At 42.8% G+C, this 23,850-nt stretch overlaps 1 protein-coding gene across 1 annotated transcript; it reads left to right on the top strand.

Moving 5' to 3' along the window:
- The first annotated feature begins 7,728 nt into the window (after positions 1 to 7,728).
- On the top strand, positions 7,729 to 23,446 carry ARGFX (arginine-fifty homeobox). Its single transcript, XM_032151187.1, has 4 exons — positions 7,729 to 7,828; positions 16,522 to 16,638; positions 21,750 to 21,898; positions 22,853 to 23,446. Exons 1-4 carry the CDS (start codon positions 7,729 to 7,731, stop codon positions 23,444 to 23,446), a joined length of 960 nt encoding a protein of 319 aa, XP_032007078.1.
- Positions 23,447 to 23,850: the final 404 nt, after the last annotated feature.

The raw sequence follows: 23,850 nt of genomic DNA, 5'->3' as shown, positions 1-23,850 counted from the left end.
TTGAAGCAAAGCCTAAGCAACATAGGGAAATCCCATCTCTACAAAATAATAATAATAATAATTGGTGTGGTGCCGTGCATCTGTAGTCCCAGCTACTCGAGAGGCTTACTTGAGGATTACTTGAGCACTGGAGTTTGAGGCTGCAGTGAGCTATGATCACGCCAGCAGTGTCTTCAGGGGAGACCTGTCTCTTAAAAAAAAAAAAAAAAAAGGAGTGAGATACTGCTGAAAAGAATAAGACAGAGATTTTGAGAGAGATATTTGGTTAAATTGTGAGGTTTCTCTGTAGCTACTGTGTTAGCTCTTTCTGCAACATCTGTCAATTATTGTCCCATTTTCTGGATTGATCCTTTAATGCCTACATCTTTATTTATTTATTTATTTGTTTGTTTGTTTGTTTTTTGAGACAGAGTCTCGCTTTGTCACCAGGCTGGAGTGCAGTAGCGCAATCTCGGCTCACTGCAACCTCGGCCTCCCGGGTTCAAGCGATTCCCCTGCCTCAGCCTCCTGAGTAGCTGGGACTATAGGCGCCCGCCACCACGCCCTGCTAATTTTTTTGTATTTAGTAGAGATGGGGTTTCACCATGTTGGCCAGGATGGTGTCAATCTCCTGACCTCGTGATCCACCCACCTCAGCCTCCCAAAGTGCTGGGATTACAGGCGTGAGCTACCATGCCCAGCCAAAAATGACTAAATCTTTTAATGCCAAAAGATTTAGGCATTGCTGGGCATGGTGGCTCACGCCTGTAATTCCCAGCACTTTGGGAGACTGAGGCGGGCAGATCACCTGAGGTCGGGAGTTCAAGACCAGCCTGGTCAACATGGTAAACCCCATCTCTACTAAAAATACAAAAATTAGCCAGGCGTGTTGGCAGGCGCCTATAGTCCCAGCTACTAGGGAGGCTGAGGCAGAAGAATCGCTTGAACCGGGAGGTTGCAGTGGGCCTAGATCACGCTATTGCACTCCAGCCTGGGCAATAAGAGTGAATCTTCTTTCTTTGGTAGGATGCAGACCAATAGCTTTCATGTTTTGTTTCTAGATCTGATACATTAGTCTAAGACTTGTGCCCTCTGGGCCAGCTGGCAGAGCAGCAGGAAGGATCAAGGGTCAGAGCCCCCTCCCTGGTCCAGAGAAGTGTAGGCTAGCAAGCTGATAGTACTACCAAAGTGGGAAGCAAGAGACAACTGTGTTGTAGTCATAATTGGAGACCCCTTCCACCCTGCTTATTCCCAGAATAGTGCTTGTTACCAGTAGGTGCTCAATAAATAAGTCATCAATGAATGAATAAATTTAAAAAACAGATGAATAAGTAAGACTTCAGTCATTTTGAGGGAGATGGTGGCAGGGCTGAGTGGGCACAGTACTACAGAAAAAAACAAAATTAAACGTCAAGAAAAAAGTATCAGCTACAATGATAAAAGATACATACCAGACTCTGGCATTATGGCTAAACAAGCTGCAGCTCTGAAAGTTCAGGAGAGCCTGGGCACGGTGGCTCACGCCTGTAATTCCAACAGTTTGGGAGGCCAAGATGGGAGGATCACTTGAGGTCAGGAGTTTGAGACCAGCCTGACCAACATGCTGAAACCCTGTCTCTACTAAAAATACTAAAATTATCTGGGCATGGTGGCAGGCGCCTGTATGCCTTCCAGCTATTCAAGAGGCTGAGACACTCTGGACAAAGCACACATTTTTTTTATTTTTTTTATTTTTTTATTTTTTTTGAGACGGAGTCTCGCTCTGTCGCCCAGGCTGGAGTGCAGTGGCGCAATCTCGGCTCACTGCAAGCTCCGCCTCCCGGGTTCACGCCATTCTCCTGCCTCAGCCTCTCCGAGTAGCTGGGACTACAGGCGCCCGCCACCACGCCCGGCTAATTTTTGGTATTTTTAGTAGAGACGGGGTTTCACCGTGGTCTCGATCTCCTGACCTCGTGATCCGCCCGCCTCGGCCTCCCAAAGTGCTGGGATTACAAGCGCGAGCCACCGCGCCCAGCCTGCACACATCTTTTAAAAGCAACTAGAGGCTGGGCACAGTGGCTCATGCCTGTAATCTCAGCACTTTAGGAGGCCGTGGCAGGCGGATCACGAGATCAGTAGTTTGAGGCCAGCCTGGCCAACATGGTAAAACCCCGTCTCTACTAAAAAAATACAAAAAATACATATATATAGATATAGATATAGATATATAGATATATAGACATAGAGATATATATATATATAGAGAGAGAGAGAGAGAGAGATAGCTGGGGCGTGGTGGCTCGCGCCTGTAATCTCAGCTAGTTAGGAGGCTGAGGCAGGAGAATTGCTTGAACCTGGGAGGCAGAGGTTGCAGTGAGCTGAGATTGTGCCACTGCACTCCAGCCTGGGTGACAGAGCAAGACTCCATCTTAGAAAAATAAAATAAAATAAAAGCAACTAGAGAGTAGAGAACAATTACCTGCAAAGGAATAAAAGTTTGGATGTTAGCAGACTTCTCAAATAAATGGCTTCTATACTCATTTAATCTATTATGCAAGAATGATAATGTAATAAAGACATTTTAGACAAAGAAAGTTTGAAAATGTTTACAATTAAGCCGGGCGCGGTGGCTCAAGCCTGTAATCCCAGCACTTTGGGAGGCTGAGGCGGGCGGATCACGAGGTCAGGAGATCGAGACCATCCTGGCTAACACGGTGAAACCCCGTCTCTACTAAAAACACAAAAAATTAGCTGGGCGTGTTGGCGGGCGCCTGTATTCCCAGCTACTCGGGAGGCTGAGGCAGGAGAATGGCGTGAACCCAGGAGGTGGAGGTTGCGGTGAGCCGAGATCGCGCCACTGCACTCCAGCCTGGGGGACAGAGAAAGACTCCGTCTCAAAAAAAAAAAAAAAAAAAATGTTTACAATTAAAAGAACTATTTTTGATTCTACATCAGAAAAAATAAAACTGTGCCCAAAAGAAAGAGGATGAAAGAAGCGATGATGATCAAAGCACTTGATAAACATATGGTTAAATCTAAATAAATATTTATGACAAAAATAATAATGACCACTTTTAGGAACATAAAAGCAAACTTAGGCTGGACATAGTGATTCATGCCTGTAATCCCAGCATTTTGGGGGGCCAAGACAGGAGGATCACTTGGGCCCAGGAGTTCTAGACCAGCCTGGGCAACCTAGCAACATCCCATCTCTACAAATTTTTTTTTTTTTAATTAGCTGGGGGTGGTGGTGCATACCTGTAGTTCCAGCTACTGGGGAGGCTGAAGTGAAAGAATCATTTTAGCCCAGGAGGTCAAGGCTACAGTAAGCCATGATGGCACCACTGCAGTCCAGCTTGGGTGACAGAGTGAATACCATCTCTAAACAAAGAATAAATAAATAAAAATAATGTAACTTTAAATCTTGCATATAACTGACACACCATTTGAGAGGGGGAGAAAATAAAATGCAACCATTCTAACAGAAGGCTGGAAAAGTTAAAAACACACAAAGATTGTAAGAAATTAGGTAGAAATAAGTAGTGATCCCCCCATTATCCATGCGGATACATTCCAGGATCCTCGGTTTCTTCCTATACGACCACATTGTATAGGCCAGGTAGCTTATACAGCATGGATACACGGACAAAGGGATGATTCACATCCTGGGCGGAGCAGTACAGCCAATTTAAAATTTGAGCATTAAAAAAAAAAGGGCTGGGCATGGTGGCTTACGCCTGTAATCCCAGCACTCTGGGAGGCCAAGGCGGGTGGATCACTTGAGGTCAGAAGTTCAAGACAGCCTGATCAACATGGTGAAACCCCGTCTCTACTAAAAAAATACAAAATTAGCTGGTGTGGTTGCACACGACTCTAATCCTAGCTACGTGGGAGGCTGAGGCAGGAGAATCACTTGAACCGGTGAGGTGGATATTGCAGTGAGCTGAGATCATGCCATTGCACTCCAGCCTGGACAACAAGAGTGAAACTCCGTCTAAAAAAGAAAAGAAAAGAAATGAAAACTTACACATTTTTTATTTATGGAAGTTTCCCTTTAATATTTTTGGATGGCAATTGACTGAAACCACAAAAAGCAAAACTGTGGATAAGGTGGGATTACTCTGTTCTTATCCTATCAAACATAAATGGATTATTGCATATGAAAATTGTCAGATTGGATCACTATTTTAAAGATACACTCCTAAAACTTTACTTTTATTTTTTTGAGATAGGGTCTTGCTGTCTCGCTCGGTTGCCCAGACTGGAGTAGACTGGTGCAATTAGGGCTGACTGTAGCCTCAACTTCCCAGGCCCAAGTGATCCTTCCACCTCAGCCTTCCGAGTACCTCAGACCACAGGCATGTGTTACCATGCCTAGAGGAATTTTACACCTAAAACTTTGAACAACGCAAGTGTAAAGGTAAAAAGGTGGTTGCATCAAAAAGCACAGGAGCTGCCTTGAAGGGTTGTCAAAGGTAGGAAGTTTGAGTATAAAAAAAGAATAATGACTATTTTCAGCAACAGTTACACTATGCTCTAAGCATACTTTTATTGAATGAACAAATGAATGAATGAAGGGTGGGACATCAGGGTGTGTCTGGGTGGTGCAAGGGCAGGAGGAGGACTGATTGTATAAAAATTACATTTAAATACAGGGTCTTCTGCATGAAGACACACTAAGGAAACTGCATTTCCGGAGAGAGACACACCACGTAGGACTGAAAATGGTTAGTCTAAGCGGATTCATGACAGGTAAGCATCAGGGAGCGGGGAGGGTAGCCAGAATGTGGGGCTTTAAGTGCTCAAAGAGGATTTGAAAAATCAAAGGAGCAATACTAAAGGATGCAAACCACTCAGCCCATTCACATTAGAGGGACATGATATAGATGGTTGGGGACAGAAGGAAGGTCAGAAAGACTGACTATTCACCTCATGAAAATCAGGGAGAGAATGTGAGACTCCTTACTGAGTGTGGTTGTCTGTTCTGCAGGGCTCCCAAACTTTCCCCATCTGTGTTAGCCAGGCCTTTGGAAATCCTTAATTAGAATGTAAACTCTATTATAGCAAATATTTTTGTGTACTTTGTTCATTGCAGAATCCACAGACCTACATAAGTGCCCATTTGTAGGAGGCAGGCAATAAAAATTTGCTGAGTAAATGTGGTTCTGCTAGTGGCAATTCTGCCTTATGCTCTTGATAGCCTCAATCAGGGAAAGCACTGTAGACCAGTTGAATCGTTTGCTTCTTTGTTTCTTTAATATGCTAGTTTAAGCTGCAGACTTTCAATACCCATCCCAGGAAAGTGGGCCAGGGTTTAGACTATGTGTACAAGAGTCAGTAAGACCTGATTCATTCCCAGCTATGCTTCTCCTCTACCTGGCCAAACTTTTAGATCTCATGTCTCTTCATCTTTAAGAGGTTGATAATAATTGTCCATTACCCCATGTGTTTGTCAAGGATCACATGAATCATGTATATGAAGCACTTGGATGTCTGATAGTATCCTAATGTTGCTACTGAATGTTACTGCATCATTTATTTACTCTTAGGGTTGTACTGAAGAACAGATGCTTAGTGACGTTTAATTTCTTTTCAATTAAATGCCAAGCCTTAGGCCATCTGTTGTTATTGCTGTTCAAATATTTTGGTCTCAGAACCTCTTTATATTCTTAAAAATTGTTGAGGACTCCAAAGAACTTTTGTTTCTATAGAACATACCTAGATATTTACCATATTCAAAGTGAAAACTGAGATTAAAATATATTTATTCATTCCTTTCAAAATAAAATGATAAATGCATTATGTGTTAACTATATTTTCCACACACAAAAAAATTGTGAGACCAATGGCATTGTTTTACATTTTAGTACTTTAGGGCTTAATGGAAGATGGTAGAATTCTCTTCTGCTTTTGCAGTCACCTTTTCTGATGCATTACTCTGTTGAAGTGTAAGAAGAAAATCTGACCTCATACAGATATGATGCTAGAAAAAGGAGTATTCTTATAGCCTTTGAAATAATTGTGGATATTCTTTGAAACTACAACACAAACTCAACAAGTAGCAGTTTCTTTTTTTTTTTTTTTTGAGACGGAGTCTTTCTCTGTCCCCCAGGCTGGAGTGCGGTGGCGCGATCTCGGCTTACCGCAACCTCCACCTCCTGGGTTCACGCCATTCTCCTGCCTCAGCCTCCGGAGTAGGTGGGACCACAGGCGCCCGCCAACACGCCCGGCTAATTTTTTTGTATTTTTTAGTAGAGACGGGGTTTCACCGTGTTAGCCAGGATGGTCTCGATCTCCTGACCTCGTGATCCACCCGCCTCGGCCTCCCAAAGTGCTGGGATTACAGGCTTGAGCCACCGTGCCCGGCCTACAAGTAGCAGTTTCTTAAAGATGACTTGCAATGTGAAAATTTTTTTTTTTTTTTTTTTTTTTTTTTTGAGACGGAGTCTCGCTCTGTCGCCTAAGCTGGAGTGCAGTGGCATGATCTCGGCTCACTGCAACCTCTGCCTCCCGGGTTCAAGCGATTCTTCTGCCTCAGCCTCCCTAGTAGCTGGGACTACAGTTGCGTGCCACCACGCCCAGCTAATTTTCATATTCTTAGTAGAGATGGGGCTTTACCATGTTGGTCAGGCTGGTGTTGAACTCCTGACCTCAAGTAATTCACCCTCCTCAGCCTTCCAAAGTGCTGGGATTACAGGCGTGAGCCACCATGCCCGGCCTGCAATGTAAAATTTGAAATCATATGAATGAACTTTTCAAATTCTGTCACGTTAAAATCCATTGTTCTACATTGAACTTTGAGTGGATCTTTTACCCATGCAGGATTTTGTAACATTACATACTGTTCATTTGCAAAATATTGGTTTATGAATTAATAAGCTCTTCTAAATTTATTCCCCTGTACATTTGTTATAGAATAAGAGTGAAAAAGTAAAATAACATGCAAGATGTCACCATTGAGGGAGGCTAGCTGAAGTGTGTGTAGCACCTTAACCATATATATTATTTTGCAATTTCTTGTGAATCTGAAATCAGTTCAAAATTAAAAGTAAACAAAACAAAACCAATAAACAATATGGTAATTTTTGCTTTCAATATTCATATATATTCCAAATAGCTTTTAAAAATTTAAGACCTATTATATGTAACCAGATATTTACCATATGTGTGGCTTTTCCTTTATTCTTGAAGTTCCAATTTTCCCTCTTAGGAAGAGCTTTCTTTAATACTCCACAGAACAGGACTACTGGCCACAGATTCTCATAGTTCTGAGAATGTCTTCATTTCACCTTCTTTCCTGAAAGATATTTTCCCTGGATATGGAATCTGAGTTGATTGGGAGTGATGGCAAGTGGTGTAAAAAAGAATCTAAGTTGACAGTGGAACAAAATCTTTGAAGTGCTAAAAGAACTGTCTTTGTTTCTGATGAGAAATCTGTGGTCATTTGATCTCTATCTTTTCGTGTATAGATTGCACTTCAACAATCTCATCAAAGAAATATCCCTCTACTTTGAGTCACGAAGATATTGACACAGAATTTCTTTTGTTATTTCTAAAGTTTCATTTTTGACAAGTACAGCTAGAGTATTTCTCTATGGTATAAGATATGAATCATTTTCCAGCTGAGGTAGAGGAATTGGGGGTTAACCTCACTTGCCAGAGGTCATACAGCAAGCCCAGGCTCCTTGAAAACATTGCTATCCAGTGAATGAATTCTTCATCAGCATTCCCTATCTCATAGGCCTTCCATCTCAGATTTCAGAAACCACGATGAACAGAATGGCCCCAGAGAATCCCCAGCCAGACCCTTTCATCAACAGGAATTATTCCAACATGAAGGTGATACCACCACAGGATCCAGCTGGTCCCAGTGAGTATCATCCTTTCTCCTCTTTCCCTTTCTACTGCCCCCTTCTCATGTGGCCCTATAATTGGATTTTGCATTTGTTTTAAGGCAGCTATTGATTGTTTTTAAAAATCTATTCAAAAAGTCTCCCTATCATAAAAGGAGAAATACATTTCAAATCAAATGGGCCTTTGGCCCATGGTTGATTCAAATTATGAGAGATTAGCTAAGAATATAATATATAGAGCAAGTGAGCATGTTTTTCTAGGAGAAAAGATCTGAAGCATAGAGAGATAGAAATTGAGAAATCTCCTTTTCCAAGGCAGGTAAATTGTGGCCCAATATGGAGGGAAAATTAAAAAAAAAAAACAACCTCATTATTCAGAGTAGTAGTGTATACATGTATAAAGATATTGATTTATATAAGGTGGATCTGAGTGAATTGTTCTGAAATATATATTTGTTATTTGATATTTTATGCTGGAGATTTTCCAAACATTGTTTGTATACAATGTTTACTTTTTTTTTTTTTTTTTTTGAGACGGAGTCTTGCTCTGTCGCCCAGGCTGGAGTGCAGTGGCGCAATCTCGGCTCACTGCAAGCTCCGCCTCCTGGGTTCACGCCATTCTCCTGCCTCAGCCTCTCCGAGTAGCTGGGACTACAGGCGCCCGCCACCACGCCCGGCTAATTTTTTGTATTTTTAGTAGAGACGGGGTTTCACCATGGTCTCGATCTCCTGACCTCGTGATCCGCCCGCCTTGGCCTCCCAAAGTGCTGGGATTACAAGCGTGAGCCACCGTGCCCGGCCTACAATGTTTACCTTTAAAAATATATGTAAAATCGTATAAAAATCTGATTTTTCTATACACTAATAATAAACAATCAGAAAAGAAAGTTATAAAAATAACTTCATTTACAATAGCATCAAAAATAATAAAGTACTAAGAAATAAACTTAACCAAGGATGTGAAAGACTTGTGCATTGAAAACTATAAAATGTTGCTGAAATAAATTAAAGACACAAATGGAAAGACACTCCATGTGCATAAATGGGAAGGCTTAATATTATTATTATTATTTTTATTTTTTTTTTTTGAGACGGAGTCTTGCTCTGTCATCCAGGCTGGAGTGCAATGTCACAATCTTGGCTCATTGCAAACTCCACCTCCCAGGTTCAAGTGATTCTTCTGTCTCAGCCTCCCAAGTAGCTGGGACTACAGGCATGCACCACTATGCCCGGCTAATTTTTTTTTTTTTTTGTATTTTTAGTAGAGATGGGGTTTCACCATATTGGCCAGGCTGGTCTCAAACTCCTGACCTTTGGAGTTTGTTTGTTTGTTTGTTTTTGAGATGGAGTTTCTGCTCTCGTTGCCCAGGCTGGAGTGCAATGGTGTGATCTCAGCTCACTGCAACCTCCATCTCCCAGGTTCAAACAATTCTCCTGCCTCAGCCTCCCGAGCAGCCATGATTACAGGCATGTGGCACCATGCCTGGCTAATTTTTTTGTATTTTTAGTAGAGACAGGGTTTCACCGTGTTAGCCAGGATGGTCTCCATCTCCCGACCTCTGGTGATCCACCCGCCTTGGCCTCTCAAAGTACTGGGATTATAGGCGTGAGCCACCACGCCCAGCTAGCTCCTGACCTTGTGATCTGCCTGCCTCTGCTTCCTAAAGTCCTGGGATTACAGGAGTGAGCCACCACGCCTGGCCAGCTTAATATTTTTATTATTGTTATTGTTTTTTTTTTTTTTTTTAAAGATGGAGTTTTGTTCTTGTTGCCCAGGCTGCAGTGCAATGGCACGATCTCGGATCACTGCAACCTACACCTCCCAGGATCAAGCAATTCTCCTGCCTCAGCCTCCCAAATAGCTAGGATTATAGGCAGGCACTACCACACCCAGCTTATTTTTGTATTTTTAGTAGAGACAGGGTTTCACCATGTTGATCAGGCTGGATGGTCTTGAACTCCTGACCTTGGGTGATCCATGCGCCTTGGCCTTCCAAAGTGCTGGGATTACGGGCATGAGCCACTGTGCCCCACTGCTAAATTTGCTTTTTTGGCACCAATACCAAAGTGCTCCACATATTACCTATTTAGGGGAAGTTTTGTTAGAAGGCAGTCTAACCTGTTTGGTTTCCTTAAAAACAAAACAACTTTGCATTGCTCTGGGAGAGAAGAACATACAAATTCTGATCATGATTACTTATTTTTAGTACAAAGTTATCTAGTACTTGAAGCACTGTGATGCCTTGTGCTATCCCAGCATGCTGTTTCATACTCATCCTTTCATCTACTGTTGAACTTAGCATTGCAGCATGCATACAGTGGGTGCCGAATAAATATTTACTGAAAGAGGCCAGGCGTGGTGGCTCACACCTGTAATCCCAGCACTTTGGGAGGCCAAGGTGGAAGGATCACTTGAGCCCAGTTCCAAGACCACCCTGGGCAATATAGTGAGACCCCATCTTATAAAATATATATATTTACTGAAAGATGTGAAAAGCTCTTTCCAGAAGCATTCGGGGCAGCAGTCTCCAACCTTTTTGGCACCTGGGACTTGTTTTGTGGAAGACGGTTTTTCCAAGGACTGGTTAGGGGGGTGGTTTTGGGATGATCCAAGGACATTACATTTATTGCACATTTTATTTCTATTATTATTACATTGTAATATATAATGAAATAATTACACAACTCACTATAATTTAGAATCAGTGGGAGACCTGAGCTTGTTTTCCTGTAACCAGATGCTCCCATCTGTGGGTGATGGGAGACAGTGACAGATCACCAGGCATTAGATTCTCATAATGAGCACGCAACTTAGATCCCTCCCTCACTTGTGCAGTTCACAGTAGGCTTCATGCTCCAGTGAGAATCTAATGCTACCAGCTGATCTGACAGGAGGTGGAGCTCTGGCAATAATGTGAGCTATGGGGAGCGACTGTAAATACAGATGAAGCTTCGCTGACTCCTTCGCCGCTCACCTCCTGCTGTGCAGCCCAATTCCTAACAGGCCATGGAACCATACCGGTTTGTGGCCCAGGGATTAGGGACCCCAGATTTAGGAGATGTGGAAGAATATGTTACATACCAAATAGAATTGTTATTCCTTACACCTCACACAGTACATGGCTAAGAATTTTGCAGAAAATCCCCAGCAGAATGGTAATGTGGAAATACAGGCTGCAGGAACGTGGTGAGAACTGAGAGAACAGAAGAAAGTTCAGAAAATTGATATGTTTGAAGACCAAATGTACGTACAAATTAGTCATTGCTGTTTCATACAATTTCAGTGGTTTTAAAAAAATAAGCATTTGTTGTTGTTTGTCAATCTACAAGCCAGGCCAGGTGCAGTAGCTCACGCCTGTAATCTCAGCACTTTGGGAGGCCAAGGCAGGCGGATCACGGGGTTAAGAGATTGAGACCATCCTGGCCAACATGGTGAAACCCCATCTCTACTAATAATACAAAAATTAGCTGAGCATGGTGGCACGTGCCTGTAGTCCCAGCTACTTGGGAGGCTGTGGCAGGAGAATCTCTTAAACCCGGGAGGCAGAGATTGCAGTGAGCCAAGATCATGCCATTGCACTCCAGCCTGGTGACAGAGAGAGACTCCATTTCAAAAAAAAAAAAAATCTACAAGCCAGCTGGCCAGTTCTGATCTTGGCTGGCATCTCTTGCATGCTTGAGGGTTGACTAGCTGTAAACTCATTTAAAGTAGCCTAGGTTGCAGAATATGAGCTCTTTTTGCTATAGTCTGTCATCCTCTAGCAGGCTAGTCCAGGCTTGGAGGGAGAGAGAGTGGGTGAGAGAGAGAGGGCAGGCATGAGAGCGAGCACAGAAGCATGCACGGCCTCTTGAGGCGGGGGCATCATCACTTCAGAGTGTCAGCCTCTGGCTCAATTAAGAAGATGTGGTTGGGTCAGGCACAGTGCCTCATGCCTGTAATCCCAGCACTTTGGGAGGCCGAGGGGCACAGTGCCTCATGCCTGTAATCCCAGCACTTTGGGAGGCCGAGGTGGGCGGATCACTTGAGGGCAGGAGTTTGAGACCAGTATGGCCGATATGGTGAAACCCCGTCTCTAATAAAAGTAAAAAAATTAGCCAGCATGGTGGTGAACGCCTGTAGTCTTAGCTACTTGGGAGGCTGAGGCAGGAGAATCGCTTGAACCTGTGGAGTGGAGGTTGCAGTGAGCTGAGATTGAGCCATTGCACTCTAGCCTGGGCGTTCTGGTGAGACTCTGTCTCAAACATTAAAAAAAAAAAAAGTGCGGTTGGAAATAAATGAAATAAATGTAGGACAAAGAGAAAAGGAAGAGGAAAATAAGGTCTCATTGTACATAATCTGTGAAGTGACTCAATAAAATAAAGCTATTCTTTTTTATTTTATAAATGTGAAAACTGAGACTCTCCATGTAAACAGACATTAATGTTTTGCCAAATTTTCTCCTTTTTTTTTTTCCTTTTTGTGGAGGATGGGCATCTCACTATGTTGTCCAGGCTGGTACGGACTCCTGAGGTCAAGCTGAATGCTCTGCCTCCCTAAATGCTGAAATTACTGATGTCAAGAACAGTGCCCAACCCAAATTTTCTAATAATAATGGACATATGTGTTCCCTGAGACTGTAGTGGTTTGGATGGTCCAGTGGCTGAAGTGTGTCTATTTCCAAACTCTATTTATTTATTTATTTTTTTCTGAAATGGAGTCTTCCTCTGTCGCCCAGGCTGGAGTGCAATAGTACGATCTCAACTCACTGCAACCTCTGCCTCCTGAGTTCAAGTGATTCCCCTGTCTCAGCCTACCAAGTAGCTAGGATTACAGGCGCATGCCACCACGCCCAGCCAATTTTTGTATTTTTAGTAGAGACGGGATTTCACTATGTTGGTCAGGCTGATCTCAAATGCCTGACCTTGTGATCTGCCCACCTCGGCCTCCCAAAGTGCTGAGATTACAGGCATGAGCCACCACGCCTGACCTTCCAAACTCAAATTTATATTCTCTTTCTTTTTCTTTCTTTCTTTCTTTCTTTCTTTCTTTCTTTCTTTCTTTCTTTCTCCCACCTCAGCCTCCCGAGTAGCTGGGACTACAGGTGCATGCCACTACACCCTTTTTTGTAGAGATGAGATTTCACCATGTGGTCCAGACTGGTTTCAAACTCCTAAGACAAAGCAAAACCTTGTCTCTAAAAATAACAATAAAATAAATAAAATAAATTAAGATAATGGAGATAAGACAAAAGTACTTAATGACCATTTCTATCAGTTCCATCCTACCTCCTCTCTGAGGTTGTCATTACAATAGGTTTCTCACAATTTCTGTAGTCTACTCTCTATATATTCATAAATTATAATTTTGAGTTATAAAGTGTGTGTGTGTGTGTATATATGTATATATACACGTACATATATATATATATATATATTTTGAAATGGACTCACTTTTTCACCCAGGCTGGAGTGCAGTGGCACAGTCTTGGCTCACTGCAACCTCCACCTTCTGGGTTCAAGCGATTCTCCTGCCTCAGCCTCCCGAGTAGCTGGGATTACAGGTGCACGCCACCACACCAGCTAATTTTTTGTATTTTTAGTAGAGACAGGGTTTCACCATGTTGACCAGGCTTGTCTTGAACTCCTGACCTCAAGTGATCTGCCCGCCCGCCTTGACCTCCCAAAGTGCTGGGATTACAGGCATGAGCCACCACGCCTGGCCAGAAAAGTATATTTTACATGTCACATTACATTGCAAAATAAAAATTAGTTTTTAAAATTTGTTTTCTATGAAACTATGTCCATGTTTTAGTAATATTTTCCTAACTCATAGTTGATACGCAGAGGAGGTTAACTATATTGTAAGATCAGTAGGGTCATAAGCAGTGAGTTAATTATCAGAAATTTGATGAAGTTATACAGCCTACGCTCAATATCTTATATCTTTAAGTGAAAATACTTCATTTTCAGTGACATACTCCAAACTAAAATAAAATTAATTTACAAAAGAGAGGTATGTTGTGCATACAATGTACCACACATTATTCTAGTGTATTAATGCCTTTACATTAATAAATCAATATAATTAGTGCCTTACATTAATACATTCATGTAAAAAATTTACAAACCCTATTATAAAGTAGATATTCATTTTTGTGCGTGTGGCAAGGTCTCACTCTGTCGCCCAGGCTGGAGTGCAGTAGCGCAATCTCAGCTCACTGCAACTTCTGCCTGCCGGGGTTCAAGCAATTCTCCTACCTCCGCCTTTTGAGTAGCTGGGATTACAGGTGCTTGCCGCCATATTTGGCTAATTTTTGTATTTATGGTAGAGACAGGGTTTCACCATGTTGGCCAGACTGGTCTCAAACTTCTGACTTCAAGCTATCCGCTTGCCTTGGCCTCCCAAAGTGCTGGAATTACAGGTGTGAGCCGCCACACCTGGCCTAAAGTACATACTCTTAACATTCCCCCTACCCCACTTTTTTTTTTTTTTTTTTTTTTGAGACAGAGTTTCGCTCTTGTTGCCCAGGCTGGAGTGCAATGGCACAATCTCGGCTCACTGCAACCTCCTGCCTCCCAGGTTCAAGCGATTCTCCTGCCTCAGCCTCTGGAGTAGCTGGGATTACAGGCATGCGCCACCACGCCTGGCTAATTTTGTATTTTTAGTAGAGATGGGGTTTCTCCATGTTGGTCAGGCTAGTCTCGAACTCCCAACCTCAGGTGATCCGCCCACCTCAGCCTCCTGAAGTGCTGGGATTACAGGTGTGAGCCACCGCATCTGGCCACATGCCCCTTTTATGCTTGATGAAACTGAGGTGGGCTAGGTGTGGTGGCTTCCACCTGTAATTCCAGCACTTTGGGAGGCTGAGGTGGGAGGATCACTTGAGCCAAGGAGTTTGAGATTAGCCTGGGCAACATAGCGAGACCCCATCTGTATTTAAAAAATTAAAACATTTTGGCCAGGTGCAGTGGCTCATGCCTGTAATCCCAGCACTTTGGGAGGCTGAGGCGGGTGGATCACGAGGTCAGGAGATTGAGACCATCCTGGCTAACACGGTGAAACTCCGTCTCTACTAAAAATACAAAAAATTTAGCCGAGTGTGACAGCGGGCGCCTGTAATCTCAGCTACTCGAGAGGCTGAGGCAGGAGAATGGCATGAACCTGGGAGGTGGAGCTTGCAGTGAGCCAAGATCATGCCACTGCAGTCCGGCCTGGGCAAAGGAGCGAGACTCTGTCTCAAAAAAAAAAAAAATTAAAAAATTTTAAAGAAGAAATTGAGGTGAAGAGTTTGGGTAATGGGTTCATAATCACATTCCTAGAAAAGTATAGTTTTATCTTTTTTTTTTTTCTTTTTGAGATGGAGTCTTGCTGTGTTGCCCAGGCTGGAGGGCAGTGGCGTGATCTCAGCTCACTGCAAGTTTTGCCTCCCGGGTTCATGCCATTCTCCTGCCTCAGCCTCCTGAGTAGCTGGGACTACAGGCACCCACCACCACACCCGGCTATTTTTTTTTTTTATTTTTGGTAGAGATGGGGTTTCACCATGTTAGACAGGATGGTCTTGATCTTCTGACCTCATGATCCACCTGCCTCGGCCTCCCAAAGTGCTGGGATTGAAGGCATGAGCCACCATGCCCGGCCTGAAAAGTATAGTTTTAAAAGCAAAATTTCTACTATTGAACATATATCAAGATTACTGGTTAAAACTTTTCCACAGTGCAACTTGCATATTATGGACTCCTTGAGCTAACTGAGTAAGACATAGATCAATGTTTTCAGAAGACAGCATGTATACATTTAAATTTCTGGAAGAAATGTGCCCCACATGGATGTGAGTTTTCCCGGGATGTCACTGGTAGTTGTCCATATATGATGTTTCCTTGACTTAATCTTCCTTATCACATTGCCCTAAAAATTAACTTAGCTCTGCATTTACAATTATTGAAGTATTTGTAACTCAAAGTATATCCTGGCTCCAGGCTTTTTACTTTTCCTTATCTGATACCAAACTGATCTATAGTTTCTTTAATTTTCTTTTTAGCCAAGGCTGACTGAAAATGCTTTCAAGTATATAATGTTTATTTCCACAGTACTCTGATGAATAGGGTATCCTTTGCGACTCCTCAGCCACATACTTTAATCAGCATGAGTGATTCCAGTGTGTCCTTGATACCACAGGACCAAGCCAGTTCCAGCAAGCAGTGTTCCCCTGTGCCCACTCTGTAGTCTGTCTCTCTTCTCAGGGAGCCTACTTGTCCTTCCCCAAGAGGGTAGTTACCAGGTGTGAATATAACAGACCTAAATCTAGGACTAAATATCTTATATGTTCGTCATATTTGATTGAGATGGGTTTTCCTGGAATAGAATCAGGAGGTTGATGAGCTGGGTACGGTGGTGCACCTTTAGTCCCAGCTACTGTGAAGGCTGAGGCAGGAGGATCCCTTTAGCCCAGGTGTTAGAGACCAGCCTGGACAACATAGCGAGACCTCGTGATCTGCCCGCCTCAGCCTCCCAAAGTGCTGGAATTACAGGCATAAGCCACTGCACCTGGCCTTCCAAAATCAAATTTATATTCTCTTTTCTTTTTCTTTCTTTCTTTCTTTCTTTCTTTCTTTCTTTCTTTCTTTCTTTCTTTCTTTCTTTCTTTCTTTCTTTCTTTCTTTCTTTCTTTCTTTCTTTCTTTCTTTCTTTCTTTCCTTCTTTTTCTTTTTCTTTTTTTTTTTTTTGAGACAGGTTTCACTCTGTTATCCAAGCTGGAATGCAGTGGCACGGTCTCGGCTTACTGCAGCCTCAATCTCCCAGGTTCAACTGATTCTCCCACCTCAGCCTCCCGAGTAGCTGGGAATACAGGTGCGTGCCACTACACCCTTTTTTGTAGAGACGAGATTTCACCATGTGGTCCAGACTGGTCTCAAACTCCTAAGACAGAGCAAGACCTTATCTCACTGCAACCTCCACCTCCCGGGTTCAGGTGATTCCCCTGCCTCAGCCTACTGAGTAGCTGGGATTACAGGCATACACCGCCATGCTCAGCTGATTTTTGTATTTTTAGTAGAGATGAGGTTTCACCCTATTGGTCAAGCTGGTCTCGAATGCCTGACCTCATCTCTAAAAATAATAATAAAATAAATAAACAAAATAAATTAAGACAGTGGAAATAAAACAAAAGTACCTGACCATTTCTCAGTTCCATTCTACCTCCTCTCTGAGGTTGTCATTACAATAGGTTTCTCATAATTTTTGTAGTCTACTCTCTATATATTCATAAATTATAATTTTAAGTTATAAAGAAAAGTGTGTGTGTGTGTGTGTGTGTGTGTGTGTGTGTGTATATATATATTTTTTTTTTTTTTTTGAGATGAAGTCTCACTTTTTCACCCAGGCTGGAGTGCAGTGGTGCGGTCTCGGCTCACCACAACCTCCACCTCCTGGGTTCAAGTGATTCTCCTGCCTCAGCCTCCTGAGTAGCTGAGTGTGCCACCACACCTGGCTAATTTTTTGTATTTTTAGTAGAGACAGTCCTATTTCAAGGGGTGACATTTTGAATAAATACAGAAGCAAGCTAATGATTCAAAAGTATGTAAAAAGCTAAAACACACTTAAAAACCCACTGCTTCCTTTATCATCTATATGTTTTTTATTTAATTTACTTTTATATGTCATGTTTAGATACACACAAGTAGATAGTAAGTTTATTATTATTATTTCTTTTTTGAGGCCAAGTCTTGCTTTGTCACCCAGGAGTGCAATGGCATGATCTCAGCTCACTGCAACCTCTGCCTCCCGGGTTCAAGCGACTCTTCGTGCCTCAAGTAGCTGGGCTTACAGGCACATGCCACCACACCAGGCTAATTTTTGTATTTTTAGTAGAGATGGGGTTTCACCATGTTGGCTAGGCTGGTCTTGAACTCCTGACCTCAGGTGGTCTGCCCAAAGTGCTGGGATTACAGGTGTGAGCCACCATGCCTGGCCAAAATAGTAAGTTTAAAGCTTCTAACTTTACTTTTAATAGGTAATTAAACAATGTATATATAACATTGAATGCAACATATTAATAAAATGTAACAATTTTGTTAAGCAGACAAAATATAATCCAATGAGATGTTTTACATTCTTTGTTCATAGCAAGACTTTGAAATCCAGTGAATACTTTACACTTCGCATATCTCAGTCTAGATGCTAAATATTTCATGAGAAATACTTGATCTGCATTTAGATTTCATAAAATCGCAGTTGAAAAAAGTTGACCTACCCAAGTTGTTCCAAGCATACTAGTTTCTCAATAATTGCACTATCGGTTTTTAATTTTAAATTAACATTTAATAAAATTAAAAATTACAGGCACAGTGGTTCATACCTGCAATTCTAGGACTTTGGGAGGTGGAGGTGGGAGGATGACTTGAGCCCAAGGGTTTGAGACCAGCCTGGACAAGATAGCAAAACCTCATCTCTACACACACACAAAAATTAGCCAGGCACGGCGTGCGCACCTCTAGTCCCAGCTACTTGGGAGGCTGAGGTGGGAGAATCACTTGAGCCAGGGAGATGGCAGTTGCAGTGAGCTGTGATCAAGCCACTGCACTGCACTCCAGCCTGGGCTGACGAGGGAGACTGTGTAAAAAAAAAAAAAAAATCAGCTCCTCAGTGGAACTAGCCACATTTCCCATGATTAATAGTCATTTGAAGCAGTGGCTACTGTATTGAACAGAAGAGCTCTAGAGAGTAATTGGGTGGTTGGGGAACAGGGATGGTTTCAATTTTGTACTATTTGTACATACTGCTTTTCAAAATAAATGAATAAATCAAGTTCTTATTTTTAAACAATTTACAGTAAGTAGTTAGGTTGTGGAAGTCACAAATGCACCCCTATAGGATGAGTGTGGGGGGAAAGTGGTTATCTTTTTTTTTTTTTTAATTTTTTTTTTTTTTTTTTTTTTGAGACGGAGTCTTGCTCTGTCGCCCAGGCTGGAGTGCAGTGGCGCAATCTCGGCTCACTGCAAGCTCCGCCTCCCGGGTTCACGCCATTCTCCCGCCTCAGCCTCCCGAGTAGCTGGGACTACAGTCACCCGCCACTATGCCCGGCTAATTTTTTGTATTTTTAGTAGAGACGGGGTTTCACCGTTTTAGCCAGGATGGTCTCGATCTCCTGACCTCGTGATCTGCCCGCCTCGGCCTCCCAAAGTGCTGGGATTACAGGCGTGAGCCACTACGCCCGGCCCGGTTATCTTAATATTATATAAATAAGTTCCCTGTGGCTTAGAACAAAATTCCCAGTAACAGTATTCCATAGACACATTCCAGAAATATTGTATCACAAACTACTTATTTGAAAGTAAAAAATAAGTGCCTGGTAAAACGATGTTGTTTAATTAAAAGAACAGGCTCAGAATATTTAAGATATGTCTATCTGAGGTAAATGCAGTTTGAGTAGAATAATTTTATTAAATGTGAGCAGAAAAAAATCAATATTTCTAAGTATATTGGATTTCACATATATATATGAACTGAAAAAATATAAGTTTAGAAATATGTACATTCAAAGTGGGATTAAATATGTTTTATATAGGTTATTTTCATCTATGTTCATAAGTGGCATTAGCCTATAGTTTTATCTATAGTGTTTATTTTTGCCTGATTTTAGTGTTGGTATTATGGACTTTTAAGTACAAGAAGGGAGGTCCAAGTGAGGACCTTTCCTCCTTTTATTTTTATTTTATTTATTTTTCTAGAGCCAGGGTCTCTCTCTGTTGCCCATGCTGGAGTGCAGTGACATGATAGTAGTTCACTATAGCCTTGACCACGTGGGTTAAAGTGATCCTCCCACCTCTGCCTCCCATAGCTGGGACCACAGGCATGTGCCACCATGCCCACCTAATTTTTAAACATTTTCTGTAGAGACAGGGTCTCATTATGTTTCTCAGGCTGGTCTTAAATTCCTGGCCTCAAGCAATTCTCCTGCCTTGGCCTCCCAAAGTGCTGGGATTATAGTTGTGAGCCACTGTGCATGGCCAAATTTTGATAATTGCGGGATTTTTTTTTTTTTTTTTTTTTTGAGACAGAATCTCGCTGTGTCACCCAGGCCAGAGTGCAATGGAATGATCTCGGTTCACTGCAACCACCACCTCCTGGGTTCAAGCAATTCTCGTGCCTCAGCCTCCCTAGTAGCTGGGATTACAGGCATGCACCACTATGCCTGGCTAATTTTTGTAGTTTTAGTCGAGGCGGGGTTTCACCATGTTGGACAGGATGGTCTCGAACTCCTGACTTCAAGTGATTCACCTGCCTCAGCCTCCCAAAGTGCTGTGATTACAGGTGTGAGTCACCACGCCTGGCCGATAATTGCATTTTTAAAGAAAAAACCCTTTTCTTTTTCATTGCCATTAAAAAACTATACTTTTTCAATCTTCTATACATATTTATTTTTATTTTATTTTGAGACAGGGTCTCACTCTGTCACCCAGGCTGACACATGATTGTGCAGTGACACAATTATGGTTCACTACAGCCTCAACCTCCCAGGCTCAGGCAATTCTCCCACCTCAGCCTCAAGAATAGTTATTATGTGGTGACACCATTATGGTTCACTACAGCCTCAACCTCCTGGCTCAAGCAATCCTCCCACCTCAGCCTCAAGAATAGTTGGGACCACAGGGGCATGCAACCATGCCCAGCTAATTTTTTAATTTTTCATAGAGACAGGGTCTCCCTACATTGCCCAGGCTGGTCTCCAACTCCTCCACTCGTGATGCTCTTACCTTGGCCTCCCATAAGTTCTGGGATTACAGGTGTGAGCATATTGTGCTGACCACATTTGATTTCTTTTCCCCAAAGTAGTGAATAGAGCCTCAGAAATCCCAAGAAAGAAAAAGCTCTACCAGGCATGGTGGTTCACATCTGTAATCCCACCACTTTGGGAGGCCAAGGCAGGAGGATCACTTGAGCCCAGGAGTTCAACATCAGCCTGAGCAATGTAAGGAAACCCCATCTCTATGAAAGAAAAAGTTTTTTAATTAGCCAGGAGTGGTGATAGTGCCTGTAGTCCTAGCTATTCAGGAGGATGAGGCCAGAGGATTGCAGGAGCTCAAGAGTTCAAGGTTACAATGAACAATGATCGTGCCACAGCATTCAGCCTGGCACTGTCTTTTTTAGAGACAGAGCAAGACCCTGTCTCTAAAAAAAGAGAGAGAGAGAAAGGAAGGAAGAAGAAAAGGAAAGAAAGAAAGAAGAAAGAAAGAAGAAAGAAAGAAAGAAGGAAGGAAGGAAGGAAGGAAGGAAGGAAGGAAGGAAGGAAAGAAAGAAAGAAAGAAAGAAAGAAAGAAAGAAAGAAAGAAAGAAAGAAAGAAAGAAAGAAAGAAAGAGCCTATTTGCCAGATGAGATGGACTGGATTCCTGAACAAATAAATGAAGACAGGAAACCCATTTAGAAGAGTGGGTTATATTCAGATGCAAAGACATAGGGTTTATTCCTAGTTTTATCTATTTCATAATTAAAAAAAAATTTTGGCTAGCTCTTGCACAGAATATTACTAGTTTCTAGAATAACAAAAGTGTGAAAAAGATGAGAAGACAGAAGCTACTGTCCACTGTCCTGAGGTTAGGTAGGGTAGAAAGACTGAGTACCAGAGAATAAAAGTAAAACAGAAAACTTTTCAGTGCAGGCAGGGCAAACTAAAACTCAAGGGAGCCAGTTTCCAGAGTGAACAGACTGAGTACACAGAAAATTGAAGAGGTAACTCATGTCCTAACAGAGACAAAATCTCAGACAGTGGAGAACAGAGCACTCTTACGCAGGGCTCAGCCATTCAGACTCAAGACCTGGGATCTGCATTTTCTGGACCCTAAGCCTGGTTGGAGGAAAGGCATGGGAGATTCACCATGGTGATTTGTTTTTTGTTTTTTTGGTGGCGGGGAGAGATTGGTAATGTAAATGTAACCACCCCTTCTTTATCTCTGCCCAGAAGCAATACGGAGAAGGCATCAACAACGTACTTCTTTCAGCAACCAACAGTATGAAGAGCTAGAAGCTCTGTTTAGCCAGACCATGTTCCCAGATAGAAATCTTCAGGAGAAACTAGCTTTGAGACTCAACCTACCGGAGTCAACAGTAAAGGTCTGATCCCCTGTGGTGTGCTTGGTACCCCCATCCAAGCCACATTCACCTATCCAGCCTGGAAATTCCCCACCCTCCACCCCTTCCCCACAATAATATTTCATTAATTGAGTACCTACTGAAACGGTATCAAACTGGGGACATTGCAAATACTGGCCTCACTCTCATGCAGTTTGAAAAATGAGAAAAAATGAGGTTCAGAGGCAAAGTGACTGGGCCACAGAGATAAGAAATAGTGTTGCTAGAATGAAAACTCCAGAAATCTTATTTTTAATATTTGTACTATAGAGTTCAAATAGTGGAAAGGTGCTCATCCAGACAGACTCCTCCCTTAGAGTCTTTTTAAGCAAAGCCCTGCAATCTGTTTATTCATAATGCTACCAACTGACAAACAATACTCCGTCTAACCTCTGAGCCTGCTAAAGCCCATGACATTTTTCTTTTTTCTCTTTTTTTAGAGATGGGGTTTCACTATGTTGCCCAGGCTGGTCTCAAATTCCTGAGCTCAAGTGATCCTCTCGCCTCAGACTCTCAAATTGCTGGGATTACAGGTGTGAGCCACCGTGACTGGCCATACATTTTTATTGGAGTATTCCTTATAGGAGAGGCCTCCTAAAATAATCCTTAAAAATCCTTCAATTCAAATTCTTCACCTCTCCCTAGATCCTAGACCCCTGAACTAGCCTCTCTTCTCTAGAGTTCAGGACCCTATCTCTGAACCCCCAGCACAAACCCTGAAACACACCCGCTTTCTTCCTTTCCGGGGTCCCAGACCTGATCTCCATCATCCCTCCTATTGACTCCAGTCATGCCCATCTCTGCTCTTGCAAAGCCCAGTGTCATGGTGAATTAGAGAGGACATGAAGATTATAACCTGGCTGTTTTCACTCAGGAGAAACCTCCAATGCCTCCTCCAATAACAGACCACAATCTCCCCTCTTCCCCCACTCCCAGGTTTGGTTCAGGAACCGGCGATTCAAATTGAAGAAGCAGCGGCAGCAGCAGCAATCAGCCAAGCAACGAAACCAGATCCTTCCATCCAAGAAGAATGTGCCCACCTCCCCCAGAACATCCCCTAGTCCTCATGCTTTTTCTCCTGTGATTTCAGATTTCTACAGCTCCCTTCCACCTCATCCCTTAGACCCTTCCAAATGGGCATGGAACTCTACCTTCACTGAGAGTTCCACAAGTGACTTCCAAATGCAAGACACTCAGTGGGAGAGGCTGGTGGCTTCGGTTCCTGCTTTGTACTCTGATGCCTATGACATATTCCAAATCATACAACTGTACAATCTTCCTGATGAGAATGAGATAGCCAGTTCTTCTTTCCACTGTCTGTATCAGTATCTCTCACCCACGAAGTACCAGGTAGGAGGACAGGGTTCCTCTCTCAGCACCTTTGCTGGTCCAGCTGTAGGCCTATCTCCCGCACAAACCTGGCCCAGTATAACAAGCCAAGGCTTTGAAGCCTACAGTCTAACAGATAGCCTGGAATTCCAGAAAACCTCCAATATGGTAGACTTGGGATTTCTCTGGCCAGAGTACTAATAAATATGGACCATTTAGAAAAGAGGTCTTCTTGCCTCTTGTACATGACTTTTTTTTTCCTTTGTCTCATTTTAACCCAAACATCTGGGCCTGTGTCTCTGATTTCCATGTAAATGTTGCGAAAAGAGTTTCCAAGTAGAGCTGGGCACTGTGTAATCAGCCCCACAATTCTCCCTGAGAAGCCTGCCTAGTCCCTTACATGGCCGATGAGACTCCAAAGTTCAGAGTCTCACACTGTCACCCAGGGTGGAGTGCAGTGGCAGGATCTCGGCTCACTGCAACCTCCACCTCCCGGGGTTCAAGTGATTCTCCTGCCTCAGCCTCCTGAGTAGCTGGGATTACAGGCGTGTGCCACCATGCCTGGCTAACTTTTGTATTTTTAGTAGAGATGGGGTTTCACCACA

The sequence above is a fragment of the Hylobates moloch genome, unplaced genomic scaffold (genome assembly GCF_009828535.3).
Source record: "Hylobates moloch isolate HMO894 unplaced genomic scaffold, HMol_V3 SCAFFOLD_4, whole genome shotgun sequence".
NCBI lineage: Eukaryota > Metazoa > Chordata > Mammalia > Primates > Hylobatidae > Hylobates > Hylobates moloch.
Note: the sequence above shows the minus strand (reverse complement) of the source record. Positions and strands in the feature narration are given on the sequence as shown.